Here is a 17,466-nt window from a genome sequence, read left to right on the forward strand (position 1 = left end):
ATACACAACAAAACATAAACCAGTTCAGCCATTTCTGCGTATACATTTCAGACACTTCGATTACATTCTTCAAGTTGTGCAACCATTCTCTCCCTCCTTTTTTCTTAGTTGTTCCTCCACCATTAACATAAACTCATTGTCCCCTAAGGTTCCTATCTAATCTTTCGAGTTGCTGTTGTCACTTTTATTCCATATAGCTAGTTAAAAGAGCATAATGCTCAAGGCAGACATTTTTTACTAGTTTAGCTAAACTATTATTTGGTTTTGAGAAGACTTCAGGGGATATTTTTGGTTTAAGGTTTAAAGATTATCTCAGGACAACAGCTTCAGGGGTTCATCCAGCCCCTGTCTCCTGAAAGCCTGGATTCCATGAGAATTTGAAATTCTGTATTTCCGTCCCCTTTGATCAGGATTCTTCTACAGAGTCTTTGATCAAAATGTTCAGTAAGCTCATAAATGTTTTTATTTTAAATGAATAACGTAACTACTCTGAGGCAGGAAAAAAGGAAGTAACTCAAGCAGGTCTTGAGCACAGTATTTTGACTATATACCCTCAAGCTAAAGAGAAGAAGAACCATAAGCAAATATTGAATTCTAGTTAGTAGGTTTGTTTTTCAGAGTGGTATGACTTAGTAATTCTGAAACTGTTGTTGTTGTTAGGTGCTGTCGAGTTGATTCTGACTCATAGTGACCCTGTGTACAACAGAACGAAACACTGCCCAGTCCTGCGCCATCCGCACAATCATTGCTATGTTTGAGCCCATTGTTGCAGCCACTGTTTCACTCCATCTTGTTGAGGGTCTTCCCCTTTTTCACCGACCCTCTACTTTACCAAGCATGATGTCCGTCTCCAAGGACTAGTCCCTCCTGATAACATGTCCAAAGTTTGTGAGACGAAGTCTCGCCATCCTTCTAATGAGCATTCTGGCTGTACTTCTTCCAAGACAGATTTATTTGTTCTGCTGGCAGTCCATGGTATATTCAATATTCTTCGCCAACACCATAATTCAAAAGCATCAGTTCTTCTTAGGTCTTCCTTATTCATCGTCCAGCTTTCACATGCGTATGAGGCAATTGAAAATACCATGGCTTGAGTCAGGCCCATAAAGTGACATCTTTGCTTTTTAATACTTTAAGGAGATCCTTAAGCAGGTGATTTGCCCAATGCAATGCGTCATTTGATTTCTTGACTGCTGCTTCTGTGGACGTTGATTGTGGATCCAAGTAAAATGAAATCCTTGATAACTTCAGTTTCTTTTTTCCTTTTATTATGATGTTGCTTACTGGTCCAGTCGTGAGGATTTTTGTTTTCTTTACATTGAGGTGTAATCATACTGAAGGCTGTGGTCTTTGATCTTCATCAGTAAGTGTTTCAAGTCGTCTTCACTTTCAGCAAGCAAGTTTGTGTCGTCTGCATATTGCAGGTGGTTAATGAGTCTTCCTGCAATCCTGATGCCCCATTCTTCGTATAGTCCAGCTTCTGGGATTATTTGCCCAGCATAGAGATTGAATGAGTATGGTGTAAGGATACAACCCTGACACACACCTTTCCTGACTTTAAGCAATGCAGTATCCCCTGGTTCTATTCGAATAGTTGCCTCTTGCTATAAGTACAGGTTCCTCATGAGCACAATTAAGTGTTCTGGAATTCCCATTCTTTGAAATGTTATCCCATAATTTGTTATGATCCACACAGTCGATTGCCTTTGCATAGTTGATAAAACACAGGTAAACATCTTCCTGGTATTCTCTGCTTTCAGTCAAGATCTGTCTGACATCAGCAGTTATATCTTTCATTCCACGCCCTCTTCTGAATCCAGCTTGAATTTCTGGCAGTTCCCTCTTGATGTACTGCTGCAACCGTTTTTGAATTATCTTCAGCGAAATTTTACTTGGATGTGATATTAATGATATTGTTCAGTAATTTCTGCATTCTGTTGGATTTATTGTTTATTTTAGGATTGAGCAAATAAGTAAATATATTGTTGATAATGAGAGCCAACTTTTCTTATTGTCAGAAAATAGAGTTCCTATGAATTTGGAAAGAAGCTGTGGTTAAGCACTCCCCTGCTAACTGAAGGGTCAGCGGTTCAAACCCTCCAGCAACTCCATGGGAGAAAAGACTTGGCGATCTGCTCCTGTAAAAATTTACAGCCTAGGAAACAATATGGGGTAGTTCTACTCTATCCCATAGGGCCGCTATGAGTCGGAATCAACTCCATGGCACATGATACCGTGAATATGAAGATGGGAAATGCTAGAAGTAACTCTGTGTTATTGGATTAGAATTAACATTGTCAGGATGACCTTGTGTTTTTTTGTATATATATGTAGAAATAGATGTGTGTGTGTTCAAATTTATGTGTGTATATTTCCCAACTCTGTTGATGGGGCCTAAAAGCAAAGATACCGCAGTCGCAGTGAACACACCTGATGCCCAGATCTTGATTGCTAATACCTTCTTCCACTCAGAGGAACCAGGGTTTCTTGGAGAAATGGCTGATTCCAGGGCTGAGGTAGGAAAATTACAGGTGTGCTTGGAACATCTTGCTATGTCAGAAAGTTTAAGGAAGTGCTCCAAGAATGATGAGGCTTGTCAAAAGATCAGAGGAACCAGCTTAAAGGGCTCCCACTGGTCAAATCTGGGACAATTTGAGGGTCAAAGTAAATAATGATAGTAATAGATTACAACTTACAGAATAAAAGAACCCATGAGTCCTTACGAATAAGTAACTAAATGAGTAAATAAATGAGAGAGAGGGGAAATTCTTTTTTATAGTAGAATAACAACCAATAAATGTGGATGAAATGATGGAGGTTTTTTTTTTTTTTTTTTTAAATTGCCATTTGGCTATCACCATATTATTAAAATTGTTTCAGGCAAGAATCATCAGTTGATGCTAAGACCATTGGGGGAAAGTTTCCAGAGAACCAGAATAGTTATGCAGTCTCAAAGTCTCTCTCCAGAAGATTCTTTTTAATCAATTACAAGGAGAAACAGTGGAGAACCTCAGCAGGTAGTACCTCAATCAGTAGATCAAAATTAGCATCCTAGGAAAAGGACAAATAGACATTGGGACTCCCACAGGTAGGAACATGATATCACTTCCTGCCCAGTGTGCAAAACCTGAGTCTAACGATGGAAAATGGCAGACAAATGCAAATTGAGGACCACCCTATATGATAAATGGCCTGTACTCTTTACAAAAAGGAGCCCTGGTGGTGCAATGTTTAAGCACTTGGTTGCTAACTGAAAGGTTGACAGTTCAAACCCACCAGAGGCTCTGAGAGAAAATACCTGAGGATCTGTTTCTGTAAAGATTACAGCCAGAATAATCCCGTGAGGTCATTCTACTCTGTCACATAGGGTCACTATGAGTCAGAAATCCACTCGGCACAAGACAATAACAACAACACTCTTCACAAATGTCGTGAAGGACTGAGGAGCTGTTCCAGTTTAAAGGAGAATAAGGAGACTTGGTAACTAAATAGAATCCTGGGCTAGATCCTAGAATAGAACATTTTTTTTCCTTTTGCTGTAAAGGACATTAATGGGACAATTGGTAAAATTTGAAAAGGTCTGTAGATTAAACGGTAGTACTCTAGCAGTGTTAATTTCATAATGTTGATCATTATTTTGTGATTATGTAAGAGAGTGCCCATGTTTTTTAGGAAATACTTAAGTTTTTTAGGGGCAGCTTAATTTCAAATCATTCAGGGAAAAAATGTGTAATATAGATACAAGGGAATATAAAAAAAGTGATAGAATGTTAACACTTGGAGAATTTAGGTGAAGTTATGCAGCAGTTTTGTGTGCAATTTTTGCAAATTTTCCTTCTAGAAATCTATAATTATTTCAAAATATAATTTAAAATAGAAAAGAAAGAAAAAACCCACCTCATTACCTGGAAAAATCTAGATATTGGTGAATGGATGTTTAAATCCCTGTAAAGGGCTTAGATCCATGAGTGGCCCATAGGACAGACTCATTTAACAGCGTATCATCACCTTTTCAGATCAGAGAACAAAGGTTCTTAATCTTATATTGTTGTTATTGGGTGCTGTCAAGTTGATTCCAACTCATAGTGACCTAATGTGACAGAGTGGAACTGCCCCATAGGGTTTTCTTGGCTGTAGTCTTTATTGGAGCAGACCACCAGGTCTTTTCTCTCGAGGAGCTGCTGGGTGGGTTCGAACTGCCAACCTTTAACCATTGCACCACAAGGGCTTCTTAATCTGGGATTACATGTGTACGTCTGGGAGGCAGCATAGGTTCCCTCAGATTTGCAAAGGCACCTGGAACGCCACTTTGTGGGAGAACTACCACACCTCATGAGTGAGCAGGACAACCTCCATTAATCAGGCGGAGATGCTAAGACCACTCCACTACCAAGTCCGGACCGTTCTGAGCAAGGCTGCCACGGGCTCCAGTGTGGACACTGGCTCTACAAGAAGGATTTCCTCTGCCAAGCAGTGGTGTTGAGCTGACTGAAGGGAGTGTATTTGCATATAAACAATGGACAGTGCTAATGGCAGACAAACCTTCAGCTTTTGTCTAGAGCCCTGGGAATATGAATGGTGGCTGAGTAGGCCCTTGGGGACAGACCTGGGATGGATTCCTGCTGTACCCTTTAGCCAGCCCGCTGGCCTTGAGTGAGTTCCATCATCTTGCTGAGCCTCACTGTTAGTGGGAGGGGAAGATTAAAGGTGAGGTGCCTACACTGCGTGGCTGGCTCTATTTTTGTGCAGATGTGCACTCAGACTCAGAATGAGAGTCTGTTGAAATCAGTGTTCCAGGTTGAGCTATTAGTTTCGATTCAGCCCATTCAAAGAACTTGACTGGCAGCTCCTTTCACAGGGAGCCTGAGACAGGCACTCTGAGTGGCTCTCTAGGGAATGGAGCTGAGGAGTTCATTCTAGACTCCTGTTCTCCCTCCTACCCCCCCTCATATTCACATGGTGGAGAGAGCTCTCCCGTAGGGCTGCCTCCCAACTTGAAGCCTTCATCCGGTGTTTAACCTCTGTACCAGCCTCCAAGATCTGCCTTCTGATCTCCTCCTCCTGGTTGGTGATCCTCACTGGTCACGAGACTGAGTCTGTCTAAAAACCAAAGCCCAACATGCTTAAAACTCAATCATGATTCTCTTCTGCCTTAAGGGGACAATTCAGACCCCCTGGATTGGCATCGCAGACATGGGTCCGCTGACCTCTTTCTCCTTTACAGTGCATTCTGCACTCCTTGAATCCAACAAATCAACAACAACAACAAAAATCAAAACCGTTGCTGTCGAGTTAATTTCAACTCATAGCGGCCCTATAGGGCAGAGTAGAACTGCCCCATAGGGTTTTGGAGACTGTAATCTTTACAGAAGCAGACTGCCACATGTTTCTCCCATGGAGCGGCTGGTGGATTTGAACCACCGACCTTTTGGTTAGTAGCCAAGTGCTTAGCCACTTAGCCACCAGGACTCCTTTGAAACCTGATACTCAAATGTCTTATTGAACTACTTGGTGTCCCCCAGACCTCTGTCACCCCATGCTATCATCCTCATTTCTACACATGTTCCTTCTGCCTAGAATATCTTGCTTCAGCTCTCCCCCTTATCTTCTCTGCTTAACTCCAGTGGTACCTCTGGGAAACTAACTCCCCATATCTGGGTTAAGTTTCCTTCCTCTGTAATCCCATAACACCCTCTGGACAACAGAGCTAAATTGAGGGCAGAGGCCACAGCTGCCTCCTCTCTTGATTCTCCAGCACAGCCTGACACAGAGCAGGGGCTTGGTGAATGTGGATTGATTGATTCCTCAGACTACCTATCCCAAGTTTGGAGAAGCTGACTGATTCTTAACTTGTGGCCTCATTAATTTATTTTAGGCTCATGTGAAGCTGACTAGATCAGTGCTGATTTGCATAGTTGGCCTTTGGCCTTTTCCCCAGTGTGCCACAAGACAGCAGAAGCATCTCTAAGCCCCAGACTTGGCTGCAGGACTATACCTAAACCATCCAAAGGATCTGACAGTGCTTCTTGCTCCCTGGACAAGCAGTGTTGGTTAATACCCAGCAGCTCATATCTGCTAGGAGCTGGCGAGGTCAGACCACCCATGGAGAAATGAGTGGTCTTCACTAAGGCAGCTGATTGTTCTTGGTTCACAATCAAGCCAAACAAGTTTGGAGTTCATATGTACTTTCCCCAGCCAGTAGAACCTTCTCAGTCACCCAGGCTCAAAACCCGAAAGTCTCCAAATTTGGATTCGCAAGAAAAGTTTAGATTCCAACTCTGCCAGATGTACCCTGGCTTCCGTGCCTCACATAGGTTCCTTCGCTTCTCATGGCCTGTGCTCTGTCAAATGTGGAAATGGTGGGATGACAGTAACCCTTCACTGCCACTGGTCATGTGTAGGAGAGCCTTAGAAATGGTTATGTTTTCTCCTTTTTCCGGTGATAAAAAGTAAGACATTCTCTTAGTAAAACATTCAGATACCTCAGAAGAAAACACCGTATCTTATGTGACTTTCCAGAACTTTTTGGAAATGTACCTCATTCTTCTTCCTCTCTGCATGGTCCCGTATTGATGAACACTTGGGTTGTGTTCACTTCTTTACTGTTATAAACAGGCTTTCGAGAACTTTGTTATCCTTGATTCCTTGTGTCTTAAATGCACCCCCACTATACCTCTAGCCTCCGTGTTTCATGATGTTTAAATGGCTTTGTCTCTAGACCCCTGCTTGATTTGGTGGTCTGCTCTCCTCAGAAAGGACTTATTTTTAGAATTTGTAACTTTTGCAGACCAGGTCTGGGGCAGCCCTGGCTGCTTGCTTGTGACCCAGGATGTTTTTGGTGTCCAGCAATGACAAGCACTGCCGAGGAGGAGACAGCCACAGGGAAATTGGTTCCAATAAGAGGGCAGCAGCTGAGTACTTGTTGATTTGCTGCTATCATGACCACAAATGTTTAAAAATAATTGGTAAGGAGAAAGAGAAAAGCAGTGGGGTTTTTATTTTTTTTCTGTGTGCCACTGCCTTACCAGTGGTGGAGAACGCAGAGACCACAGTCATTCAGAAAGGGAGAGGACACAGCCACGCAGAGGAGAGGGGAGGGGAAGTGCAGGAGGGACCAGAGTCACAACTCAGTAGACCCGTGCTTTACAGCTGCCGGCAGATAGAACCCAGGGAGAGAGCAGGCTCTGGTTAGTGCCTGGTCCCCTCCTTAGTCTGAAAAGTAAGCCTAGCACTAGGTCTAGCACATTAGGGCTGAAGTAAGGATTGTGCGTTAGTAACTGTTGCTTTAGCGCTTTACACGCACACCATGATCACGTTAAATCTTCAAAACACCCTCATGAGAGCAATCTAACCATTATGCCATGTTCACACGAGGAAATTGAGTCTTAGAGAAGCCAAGTTATTTGTCCAGGGCCTTCAGTCCTAGTATGGTTGGAGTCAGAACTTGGACCAAGACAGTCATCCCCAGAGCCTTGCGTCTTAACCTTTCCTGACGCTGAGGCCCTGAAAGTGCTCGGGCCAACGTGAACTATTAGCCTATTCATATTACCATGTCCATTGTTTTATCTGAACTTCACAAGAGTCCCATGACATTTTCGTATTTCACTCTTACAAACGGGAAACTGAGGCCCACCGGGACCAGACTGCAATAATGGACAGCATTGTCAGCAACCTGCCTCCCTATGGCCAGTTAGTTTCTTTCTTTGCAGGCCCATGTTGTCCCCACCCCCGGGTTAGCCTGTGTGTGAGCTGCTCACGGGCTCCAAGGCCCAGCTGCAATTCTTGTTGAAAGCCTCACATCTTTTCTCTGCCTGTCAGACAGCAGTCACGGGAATGTCCTGTGCCATCTTCCCTCAGCAGAACGGTTGGCAGAAAGCAGCAGATGCCCAGAGTGAAGGTCATGTGCCACTCAAGTGCTGGGTGGAGAATGACCCCCTTGCCCTGCTGCTTGTGACCGGCAAGTGGGTTGGGCTGTGGAGGGCTTTGTTGGGGTGTCAGGCAGAGCAGACAGGGACGGGCCGGGGGACTTGGTCATTGTCCTCCTTTATTATCGTTTTTTTTTTTTTTTGATCCCCTTCTTTTTGTAAATTACAGCTTTTTCGTACTGGTTAGAATGTTCCACTTTCAAGGAGAGTGTCAAGCTCAGGCACCACTTGACATTTTTTAGGAGAATAGAATATTTGGCTGGGACCAGAGTCTGAATGACTAGCTTACATTATCCTGAACTGGCAGGCTCTGGGGCAGAGGGCTGGAAATCCATTTGATGTGGTTTTTTTTTAAAAATTAGCATACCTTATCTTGTCTCTGTTCGTAGGGAAAGAGTACAGCATAAAAGTTAAGTGTGGTGGCTTTAGAGCCCAATGTGATGTTGTAACCCTGAGCTTCTCTCTCCTAAAGGCCCAGTCTCTCACCTCTCCAGTGGGCATGGTAACAGCTGTACCTGCGCCATTGTGTTGTATATTATTTTTACATATCAGAGCTTCTTATTTCTTTTTTACTTAAGTCTAGCAAAAAAAAAGTGAATAAATATTAACTCTGCTTAAACACAATTTTAATAGCTGCATAATATTTCATTCTATCAATATATCATATTTTTTATAACCATCCTGCGATTAGTTGTAAGATTATGTCCAAATTTTCTGAGGCATAAATCACACTGGAATGAATGTTTGCGCATAGTTTGATTTCCTTGTGAAAGCTTCTTTATAACGGTCAAAGAGCATGGCTTGTTTTAAAGCTCCTCAATGCCACATTTCCACATTGTTTATGGGAGCTGACGCTCTCCTTAGCTGTGTGTGAGTGCCTGTCCCCCAGCCCTCTTGCTTGTGTTGAGTAATCTTGGTCTTTAATTTGATAGGCAAAAAATGGCATCTAGTTTCGAGGCCACTTCTGAGAAATAGTACTCTGTTTTTCCCCGTCAGCAACTTTCATCTGGTTGCCACAAATGCTTTTCAGAAGAAAGTGAGATGTAAATAGCCCTTTTTTGAGCTGATATCTAGTGAGGTCATAGACTAGGTTTCATTGGAGAGACAAAAGGGTGGCCAGGACTTTGAGCTCAGAAAGGGGCATTTCAGACTAAGTCTTCAGAGGAGGCCTGTCAGGAGGTGAAGTTCTCTGGAGAAAGAGATCAAAGTATTGTGTGGCTGTGGTGATAGACAGGAGCTAATGAGTGTGCCCTCTGCTGATGGTGACCTCCGCAGGGCCTGGGCTGTCTGGGTCACTTATAGGACCCCAGCACTGCTAAACAGGTGGGAGTAGAGCAGGTGCTCAGGAAATGTTTGTGGAATGCCTATAGACATACATACACACATGCACACTCATACTTTTAGGTTTCTGGGTTAAAGAAGAAAACTCAGAGTGAGTTAAATGAAGGGGAGTAATGTGGACCGGAGCAGGTGACCCAGTGCCAAGAACGGCAGACACTGTGTCCTACCTTTGCACTTCGTACCCATGGGCCATTCTGCACCCTTGCCCCTCACATATGTTGAGAGCTACTGGGCATTTATCTTATTCCCCCCTTGAGGGCAGATGTGGTGCATCAGATATCTTCCCCCCCCGCAAACCCCGGCTGAGTATTCCACATCTGACGTGTTTGTAAATACTTGGTAAGAAGCAGACCCATCCTGGCTATCTTGGAAGCCGTATTCAATTCACTTAGTGAAAGAGCAGGCCTGGAGTGTTGGATTTGTGAGCACCTTGCTGGATCACTTTACTCTGAGTCCTCCTTCCTCACGTGTGACCGCTTCCCTTTGTTCACAAAACATTGAGGCTCCCTGTGCAACAGTGTTTTTTCAAGGGTCACCATGGGGCAAAGGAGCCCTGATACTGCAGTGGTTAAGCACTCGGCTGCTAACTGAGAGGTCCATGGTTTGAACCCGCAGCCTCTCCTCAGAAAAAAGATGTGGCAGTCTGCTCCCATAAATATTACAGCCTAGGAAATCCTATGGGGCAGTTCTACTCTGTCACATGGGGTTGCTATGAGTCAGAATCAGCTCGACGGCAGTGGGTTTGGTTTTTGGTTTTACCATGGAGCACACGCCGCACTGGGTGTTAAGCAGATAGTGATGAGTAGACAGACCTGGTCTCTGCCCCGCAGAGCACAGTCATTGAGTGGAAGAGACGAGACAATCCTTGTAAGAATTAATTACACAAATGAACATAAAATCACAAGCTTGAGAGTAAGAACCGGGAAAGGAAAGAGCAGGGAGCTGAGAGAATATCAGGGAGCTGGTTTAGAGCCGAAGCAATGTCGTCCCTCAGCTACAGGGGAATGGTGGCAACCCAGGGCAGTGGGGCATGTCGTCAGCCTGAGGTGCTGGGGCACAGAAGCCGCTAGACAAGCATGTCACTTCTCGCGGGGGTGTGTGGGCTGGCTGTGAGATGGCATGAGGACAGTGTCAGTTCTGAAATACTGTCAGTTATTGAGCCAGGTGCTGCCCTAGCTGTTTTACATGGATTAGCTCATTTAACCCTGAAAAGAACTCCAGAAGGTAAGTGCCATGATGATTCACATTTTACAGGGAAGGCTCAGGGACACTGTCACTTGGCCAAGGCCACAGTAAGTAGAATAATAGGGATTCCAGCCCAGGCAGCCGGACTCTGGAGCCCTGCTCCTAACGCTGCGCTCTGCAGCCCATCAGTTTAGAAGCTCTCCAGGCCGAGAAGGGGCAGCAGGCCCTAAAGAGCAGCAGCTGAACGTGCCTAGGGCCCAGAACATGGTGACGGTCACATGTCCTGGGGGTTAGGGACAGTGAGGACTGAGGGGGTTCCACTCACGGTGCAGAGCCTGGTTACTTGGTGAGACTACCCATCCCACCTCGTTTAAGGGAGTGTCCCATAGTATTCTCAGTGCCTTTTCTAGTTAGCACCGCCTGTTGTCTCGTGTATAGTGTTTGTCTCCCTCACCAAATGCTCGGGGAGGGCAGAGAGGCCACTTGGCTCCCCCCCTGCCCAGCAGAGGGCCTGGCACAAAGTCAGTGCTCAGTAGGTATTTATCAGAAGTTGAGAAAATGCCAGGCCCAGAACATTGCTTTAGAAAACGGGCTATTGGCCAAGAGAATAGCTATACTTTTGGTTTTCCTGCAAGTTTACGGAACCCAGGAGTGAAGCAGATTTCTGGGCCTTTCCTAGGGATGATGAGTCTCCATGAATGAGCCATCTTGGGGAGAAAGGGGGTCCCCTTTAGGTTGAGCAGGCCCAGAGAGGCTAGGGCGAGAGTGTCTGGCACAGGAGAGCTTTGAGCGTTAGTCAGATGAGTGAGATTTTATAGATTTGGCTCTTCCTTCCTCAAATGAACTAGACCATTCTGGGGGACAGCAATTGGATTAGGGCTAAGTTTTGCAACATTGACTTCATTTTTTTTTTTTTTTTTTAAATGAAAATAACTGGGATCTTTTGATGGCCTGAGTGATTATGCTAAATCTAATTACAGTATTGAAATGCAATAAGAAATTCGTCAAAAGAAATACAGTGATTAATAATACTGCTTTCCAGACTCTTAAAACAGCACTAATCTGATCTGAATTCCATAAGTGTTTACATTTTTTTCCCCCAAAGGTAGTAGTATATTCACATGTACACAGTGGTCCTTTTAAATACATGAAAGGGTGCTTGATTTCTCCTCTTCAGAGTTTGCCTTTTCCCTTACATGGGCAGGTGTTGAATGGAAGCCGAGGCCTTGACTAACAGAGCATCTCCAGTGATGGATGTCATTCCCTCCGGACTTCAGCAACCTGAGTTAATTAAAAGGTTCAGATAAAGTTAATCACGTTTGGAACTCTAATTTGTGCAGTGTTTTGATAAGATTGATGAGTCATCTTTTGGCACTGCAGCACTTCATCCCTGACAGTGTTTGATCTGAACGGAGTGGTTTCATAGTCCGTCAACTGGTGGGGAGGTGCTCTCCAGAACTGCAGAGTCAACACTGATCTGTGTGTGTCTGGCTGTTTGGGAGGGGCAGCAGGCAGAACAAAGAGGAGAATTTAATAAGCACAAACTCGTCAGGGGCTGGGGTCAGTTCTGAGGCCACTGCCTGTCTAGAACATGGACTTCTTCCCACCCCCTCTACCCCTGCAAACTGGAGTGCTGACTTTCAAAAAAAAGAGTGAAAATACTGCTTCTGTTTGCTTTGCTGCAAATAAGTGGCCAGCCGGCCTGGCCTCCTTCCCGGAGGCCCCGAGAGGACTTCAGATGTGGTCAGTGAGGTATCTGGACGGTGCCGGCCTGCCGGCCCTTGTCCAGGCAGCCTGCCCCGGGAGCCGGCAGGGTCCAGGGACACAGTGGGCTGGCGGCCTGTTCCTACACAGAAGGATGATGGGCTAGGTTTTATATGGCCTCTGCCTCTGCTTCTCTCACCCACTGAACTAGTAGCTTCAAGTCAGTGAACAGATGAGAGAGGGCAGGGCCCATCTGGAAAATGCATCTCACAAAATGTAGTCTAGTAGGGATTGTCCTGGATGAGGAGCAAGAGCCAGACCACTTGCCCCCCTTGGTGCTGCACTGCAGCATTGCCCTGCCGTTTCTCCTGGATTCCGTGGTGGTTCAGAAGCACAACTTAGGAAGCCAGAGCTGGGTTTATGTTTTTGCTCCACTCCTTATTACAATTTCCTTAGCCTCTCTGAACTTCAGTCCCCTCATCTATAAAATAGGGAGAGCCATAGTATCTGCCTATGGACTAAGATGGAATGAGTGATGATGAATGTCACATGCTTAGAATGCTGCCTGGCACATAGTGGGCACTGTCTGCTGTTGGGACCATTATCATAGCGTTAGGTCTGGGCTTTGCACAAGGATCTGTATTTTCTAACCTAAAGATGAAAGGCTTTGTGGTGAGGACTGAACAAGTACCCTCTGTTCTCAGCCCCTTAACCATAGTTGGTGCTTCCTTCCCAGAGAGACAGAAAGGAGAGGATCGCATGGATGTAGCCAGTGGCTGTTATCACAGCCAGTGTAGGCTCCTGGTGCTGCCCCCCACCAGGTGGCTCGAAATCAAGCAGCCTTACTCAGTTTCCACATGGCGGCCACTAAGCCACTGGACCTTGGATTGTGTGCAGCATGAGCAGCCTTTGCTTGGCATTGCCTGTTGTCATATCCTCTGAGGAGTGAGTGACGAGACTAGCCATTGGTGTTCACTGCTGTCCACCCACATGTCCTCAGCTCTGGCCACACTAGCCAATTTCGATTCCTTTGTCTTCATAGAACATTGTTGGAAAAGAAACATGATCCAAACAAGGATTAACTGCCACTTCTACGGCCTTTTCTCCACCCTACTCCCAAATGAAGGGGAGCCCTGATGATTAAATGTTCGGCTGCTAACTGAAAGGTTGGCTGTTCGACTACTGCTCCACGGGAGAAAGTTGTGCCAGTCTGCTTCTGTAAAGATTACAGCCTTGGAAACTCTATGGGGCAGTTCTACTCTGCCTTGTAGGGTCGCTATGAGTCGGAATTAACTGGATAACAATGGGTTTGGTTTGATTTGGACTCCCAAATGCTTACTTGATTGTATTTATTTATTGCAAATCAGAATTCCAGCAACACATGCGCAGAGTTAGAAGTTCAAGCTTGGGTGATAGCCATCCACGTCAGCCCACATCCAGGTCGACATGGGCTCTGAGTTGTCTGCCAACTGGTCAGGTAGACTTGAGGGTTCTATGAGCTGTGTTCTTGAAAAAGAGAAGAGTAACATTTCCAGACAGCAAATAGTATTCAAAACAGGTGTTTGGGAGCCTTTTTATTTTTTTTAGTTCCTATGTTCAGAGCCCTGTACTGGGCAAGTGAAGGCTTCCAGCAAAGTACAGAGCAGAGGCCTGTCTCAGACATTGGCACCAGGAAAAGCGTAGAAGACAAAAAACAAACCCACTGTTGTGGAGTCGATTCCAACTCTTAGTGACCCTATAGGACAGAGTAGAACTGCCCCATAGGGTTTCCAAGGCTGTAAATCTTTACAGAAGCAGACTGTCACATCTTTCTCCCCAGAGTGGCTGGTGGGTTCGAACTGCCGACCTTTTGATTAGCAGCCGAACACTTTAACCACTGTGCTACCAGGGCTCCTTCAGTAGAAAGCAAAGAAGCATGGTTGTGTGTTCCTTTATCTGGGCTTCTGGTTTGGGATCTTGGAACACTTCTTTCTAATCCATTTAGGAACTTCTCTCAGGCTTCAGGGAGCTGCCAGCTGTCATTCCTCAGTTCCCCGTCCTCCTGATATGTCCCCCACTGGGACATTGCCTGCACGCAGACCAGGACACCCTTGCTCACTCACTGTTGTAGCTCTAGTCCCCGGGTCGGCCTGACATATAGTAGGTGCTGTCGTGTGGGTAGAGTAAATGAATTTGTGCTCCTTGGATAGTGGTTCTCAACCCTGGCTGCCCATCACCAAATGATCTCTGAGTCTTAAAAAAAAAAAAAAAAAAAAAAGTAGAAAGATTTGGATGCTTTAGTCTGAAAAGACCTGCATTTTTAAAGAGCCTCACAATATTTGCCTCAGTTTTCATTCCACCTTAATTTTTAGGGAGGAACCCCTATACTGATAGTATAATTTGATGAATACATTCATTTTGTCAGTCAGCAAATACTTGAGCCTTAAGTGAAAGTACTTTGCAAGTGGTAAGGTGTGAAGTGCTATCCCGAAGTACCTTATAAGTGCCTGGGACTCAGGCCTCGAAGCTGAAGCCGATCTGATCCCCGTGTCTAAACCTCCAGTGATGTGATATGGTGGCTGTATTGACCTTAGAGACAGCCCAAGGCTGGCTATCCCCTGCCTTGAGGAGCGTGTGGGCACAGGTACCGTCGTGGATAAGGTGCAATGTCATTGTATATGCTGTGTTTTGACAAATTGTATCCTGCTCCTACCTGTATCTTTTTGGAGTCAATGTTCTAGACTTGTTAGGCTCTCCTTCCACAGTAAGTCTGACTCCGTGCCAGCGTCTGAACCTTTCTTCTGGTTCAAAATCAGAATTAAAGATCCTTTTCTAGACGTCAAAGCACAGTTTTTGTATGAGGGGAGGTTTTGTTTGTAATGACCCACCCGTCTGATGAGTCTGAGCGTTTGGCTGGCCTTTCTGGCAAAAGCAGCCCTTTGAACTGGTGCCGAGAATGCACGCCTCCCGCTCCTGACCTCTCTCCAGGGTCATAAACGCGCTTTACCCTCTCCTGGAAGTGCGTCCCCCCAACACACACACAAACTCAAAAGCACACACATACTTATGTTCTCACACACACACACACACACACACAAATCCACACATACTCAAACTCTCAAACACACTCCCAAACTTACTCTCACAAACACACATACTCATACACATACACACTCATACTCACACAAACACACACTCACATATACATACACTGCATCAGTGGTTGCTTCACCAGGGGAAGCCTTACCTGATGCTACCCTACAGGTGATGTCAGATTACCTGTTAGACAGTCACAGCTCCTACCAGTCATTTTAGTCATTTTTGTAATTATTTGATTGCCTGAGTATATTTGTTGAGTAAATGAAAGCATATTACCTTTCATGTGTCCCACATTTTTATTAATGTACTACTTCCTATAGAATTAAACAATTTTAAGTTCTCAGCATTTGTAAGCATTATTATGAAAAGACTTGCTTTTATAACCTGCCTTCTTCCTCCCTTTCCCAGTGCTCCTGAAGTTCCGCACGGATAAAGGAAGAGACCCTAGTTCCGAGACCTATGGGGAAGATTCTGAGTTGCTGCTCCAGATTCGAAATGATGTACTTGACTCCCTGGGTGTTAGTCCTGACCTTCTTCCCGAGGACTTTGTCAGGTTGGTCTCGGTGTGAATCACAGCTTAGGATAAACAGACAAACATCTGTTTTCAGTATGTGACTCAGTTTGGGGAGATCCTTTATTAAGACCCAAACCCCTGAGGAAAACCCTCTTTGCCGTATTCTGCCAGCTCTCCCATAGCTCTCCTATAGGCCTCGGTGTAACAGCATACCAAAAATAGAGCCACAGGTTCTGTTTTTTAAAATAGGTATTTTGTATTCACATGGTTCAAAATTCAAAGCAATGTAAAATCTATCAACACCGTTCTGCACCTTCCTCTTTTTGCTTTACGTGACCTTTTGGGATGTTTCCAGATCAGTTCAGCTTCCTCTCTCCTCTCTACAGCTCTAGAGTGTTCCAGCATGTGACACACTTGTGTTGTATTCTGGCTCAGTTGTGTCTAGGCTTTGTTGTTACATCCTCTTGTAGTGTATAACCTTGTGTGTGTCTGTGTGTATGTGTGTGTGATTTCGTACGTGTGCAGGTATGTCTGCAGACAGGTGACTCCAAAAGGGGGTTGCTGGGCCTGAAGGAGGAGATTTGTCATTTGGTGGATATTGCCCCTTCTTCCCTCCATATGTGGCTCATCAGTTTCTGCTGCCAGCATCCTCTCAGTGTTAGAACCTGGGATGTTTTCACCTCAGGCCACGGTCTTTTGCTCTTAGGCACAATCAGGGTCTTGATTGGAGAGGTACAAGTGGTGTCCAGGTCCTGAAACCCTTCAGAGCAGCACTGGGATCCTCCACTCACCCCAGTCCTCTTTATGTGCCTTTTTGGGACTTCTAAACTCTGCTTCACACTACTTCCACGTTACAGCCATAATAACCATGTTGTTGTTGTTAGGTGCCGTCAAGTCAGTTCTGACTCACAGCGACCCTGTGTGTACCAGAGAACGAAACACTGCCCGGTCCTGCGCCATCCTCACAGTCATTGTTAGGCTTGAGCCCATTGTTTCAGCCACTGTATCAGTCTGTCTCGTTGAGGGTCTTCCTATTTTTTGCTGACCTTCTAACTTACCAACATGATGACCTTCTCCAGGGAGTGGTCCCTCCTGATAACATATCCAAAGTATGTGAGATGAAGTCTCGCCATCCTCCCTTCTAAGGAGCATTCTGGCTGTACTTTTTCCACGACACATATATTCTTTCTTCTGGCAGCCCATGGTATATTCAGTATTCTTCACCAACATCATAATTCAAAGACGTCAGTTCCTCTTCGGTCTTCCTTATTCACTGTCCAGCTTTCACATGAATATGAGGTGGAGCTTCCAGGCTAAGACAGGCCAGGAAGAAGGACTTGGCAATCTACTTTCAGAAGAAATTGGCCTGTGAAAACCTTATGGATAGCAGCGTAATACCGATTGATAGCTACAATTTATTGAGCAGTTACTATGCACTGTCATGGTCATTGCTTTATATACATGATCTCTCTTAGTACTCGCAACAACCCATTTTACAGGTGAGGAAACTAAAGCTTAGAGAAGCTAGGTGACCCAACCAAGGTTCTAGAGCAAGTAGTAGCCCCACGTATTGAAAACTTTCTCTTCTTTACATACACAGCCACATTAATCACCACAGTAAGTCCCTGAAGTATGATTACTTTTGCATTTTCTAAATGAAGAAACAGGCTCAGAAAAATACAGTCACTGGCGCAAGGTTTTAGTAAGTGGCCAGCTGTG

At 45.0% G+C, this 17,466-nt stretch overlaps 1 protein-coding gene across 1 annotated transcript in view; it reads left to right on the forward strand.

The window, feature by feature from the left end:
* Positions 1-17,466, forward strand: part of SAE1 (SUMO1 activating enzyme subunit 1) — an 82,338-nt gene that overhangs the window by 48,925 nt on the left and 15,947 nt on the right. Inside the window, exon 7 of the mRNA XM_004381608.2 lies at positions 15,642-15,786. Coding sequence (XP_004381665.1) covers positions 15,642-15,786 — 145 coding nt within the window. The remainder of the gene's footprint in view (positions 1-15,641; positions 15,787-17,466) is intronic.

Source organism: Trichechus manatus, unplaced genomic scaffold (assembly GCF_000243295.1).
Source record: "Trichechus manatus latirostris isolate Lorelei unplaced genomic scaffold, TriManLat1.0 scaffold00087, whole genome shotgun sequence".
NCBI lineage: Eukaryota > Metazoa > Chordata > Mammalia > Sirenia > Trichechidae > Trichechus > Trichechus manatus.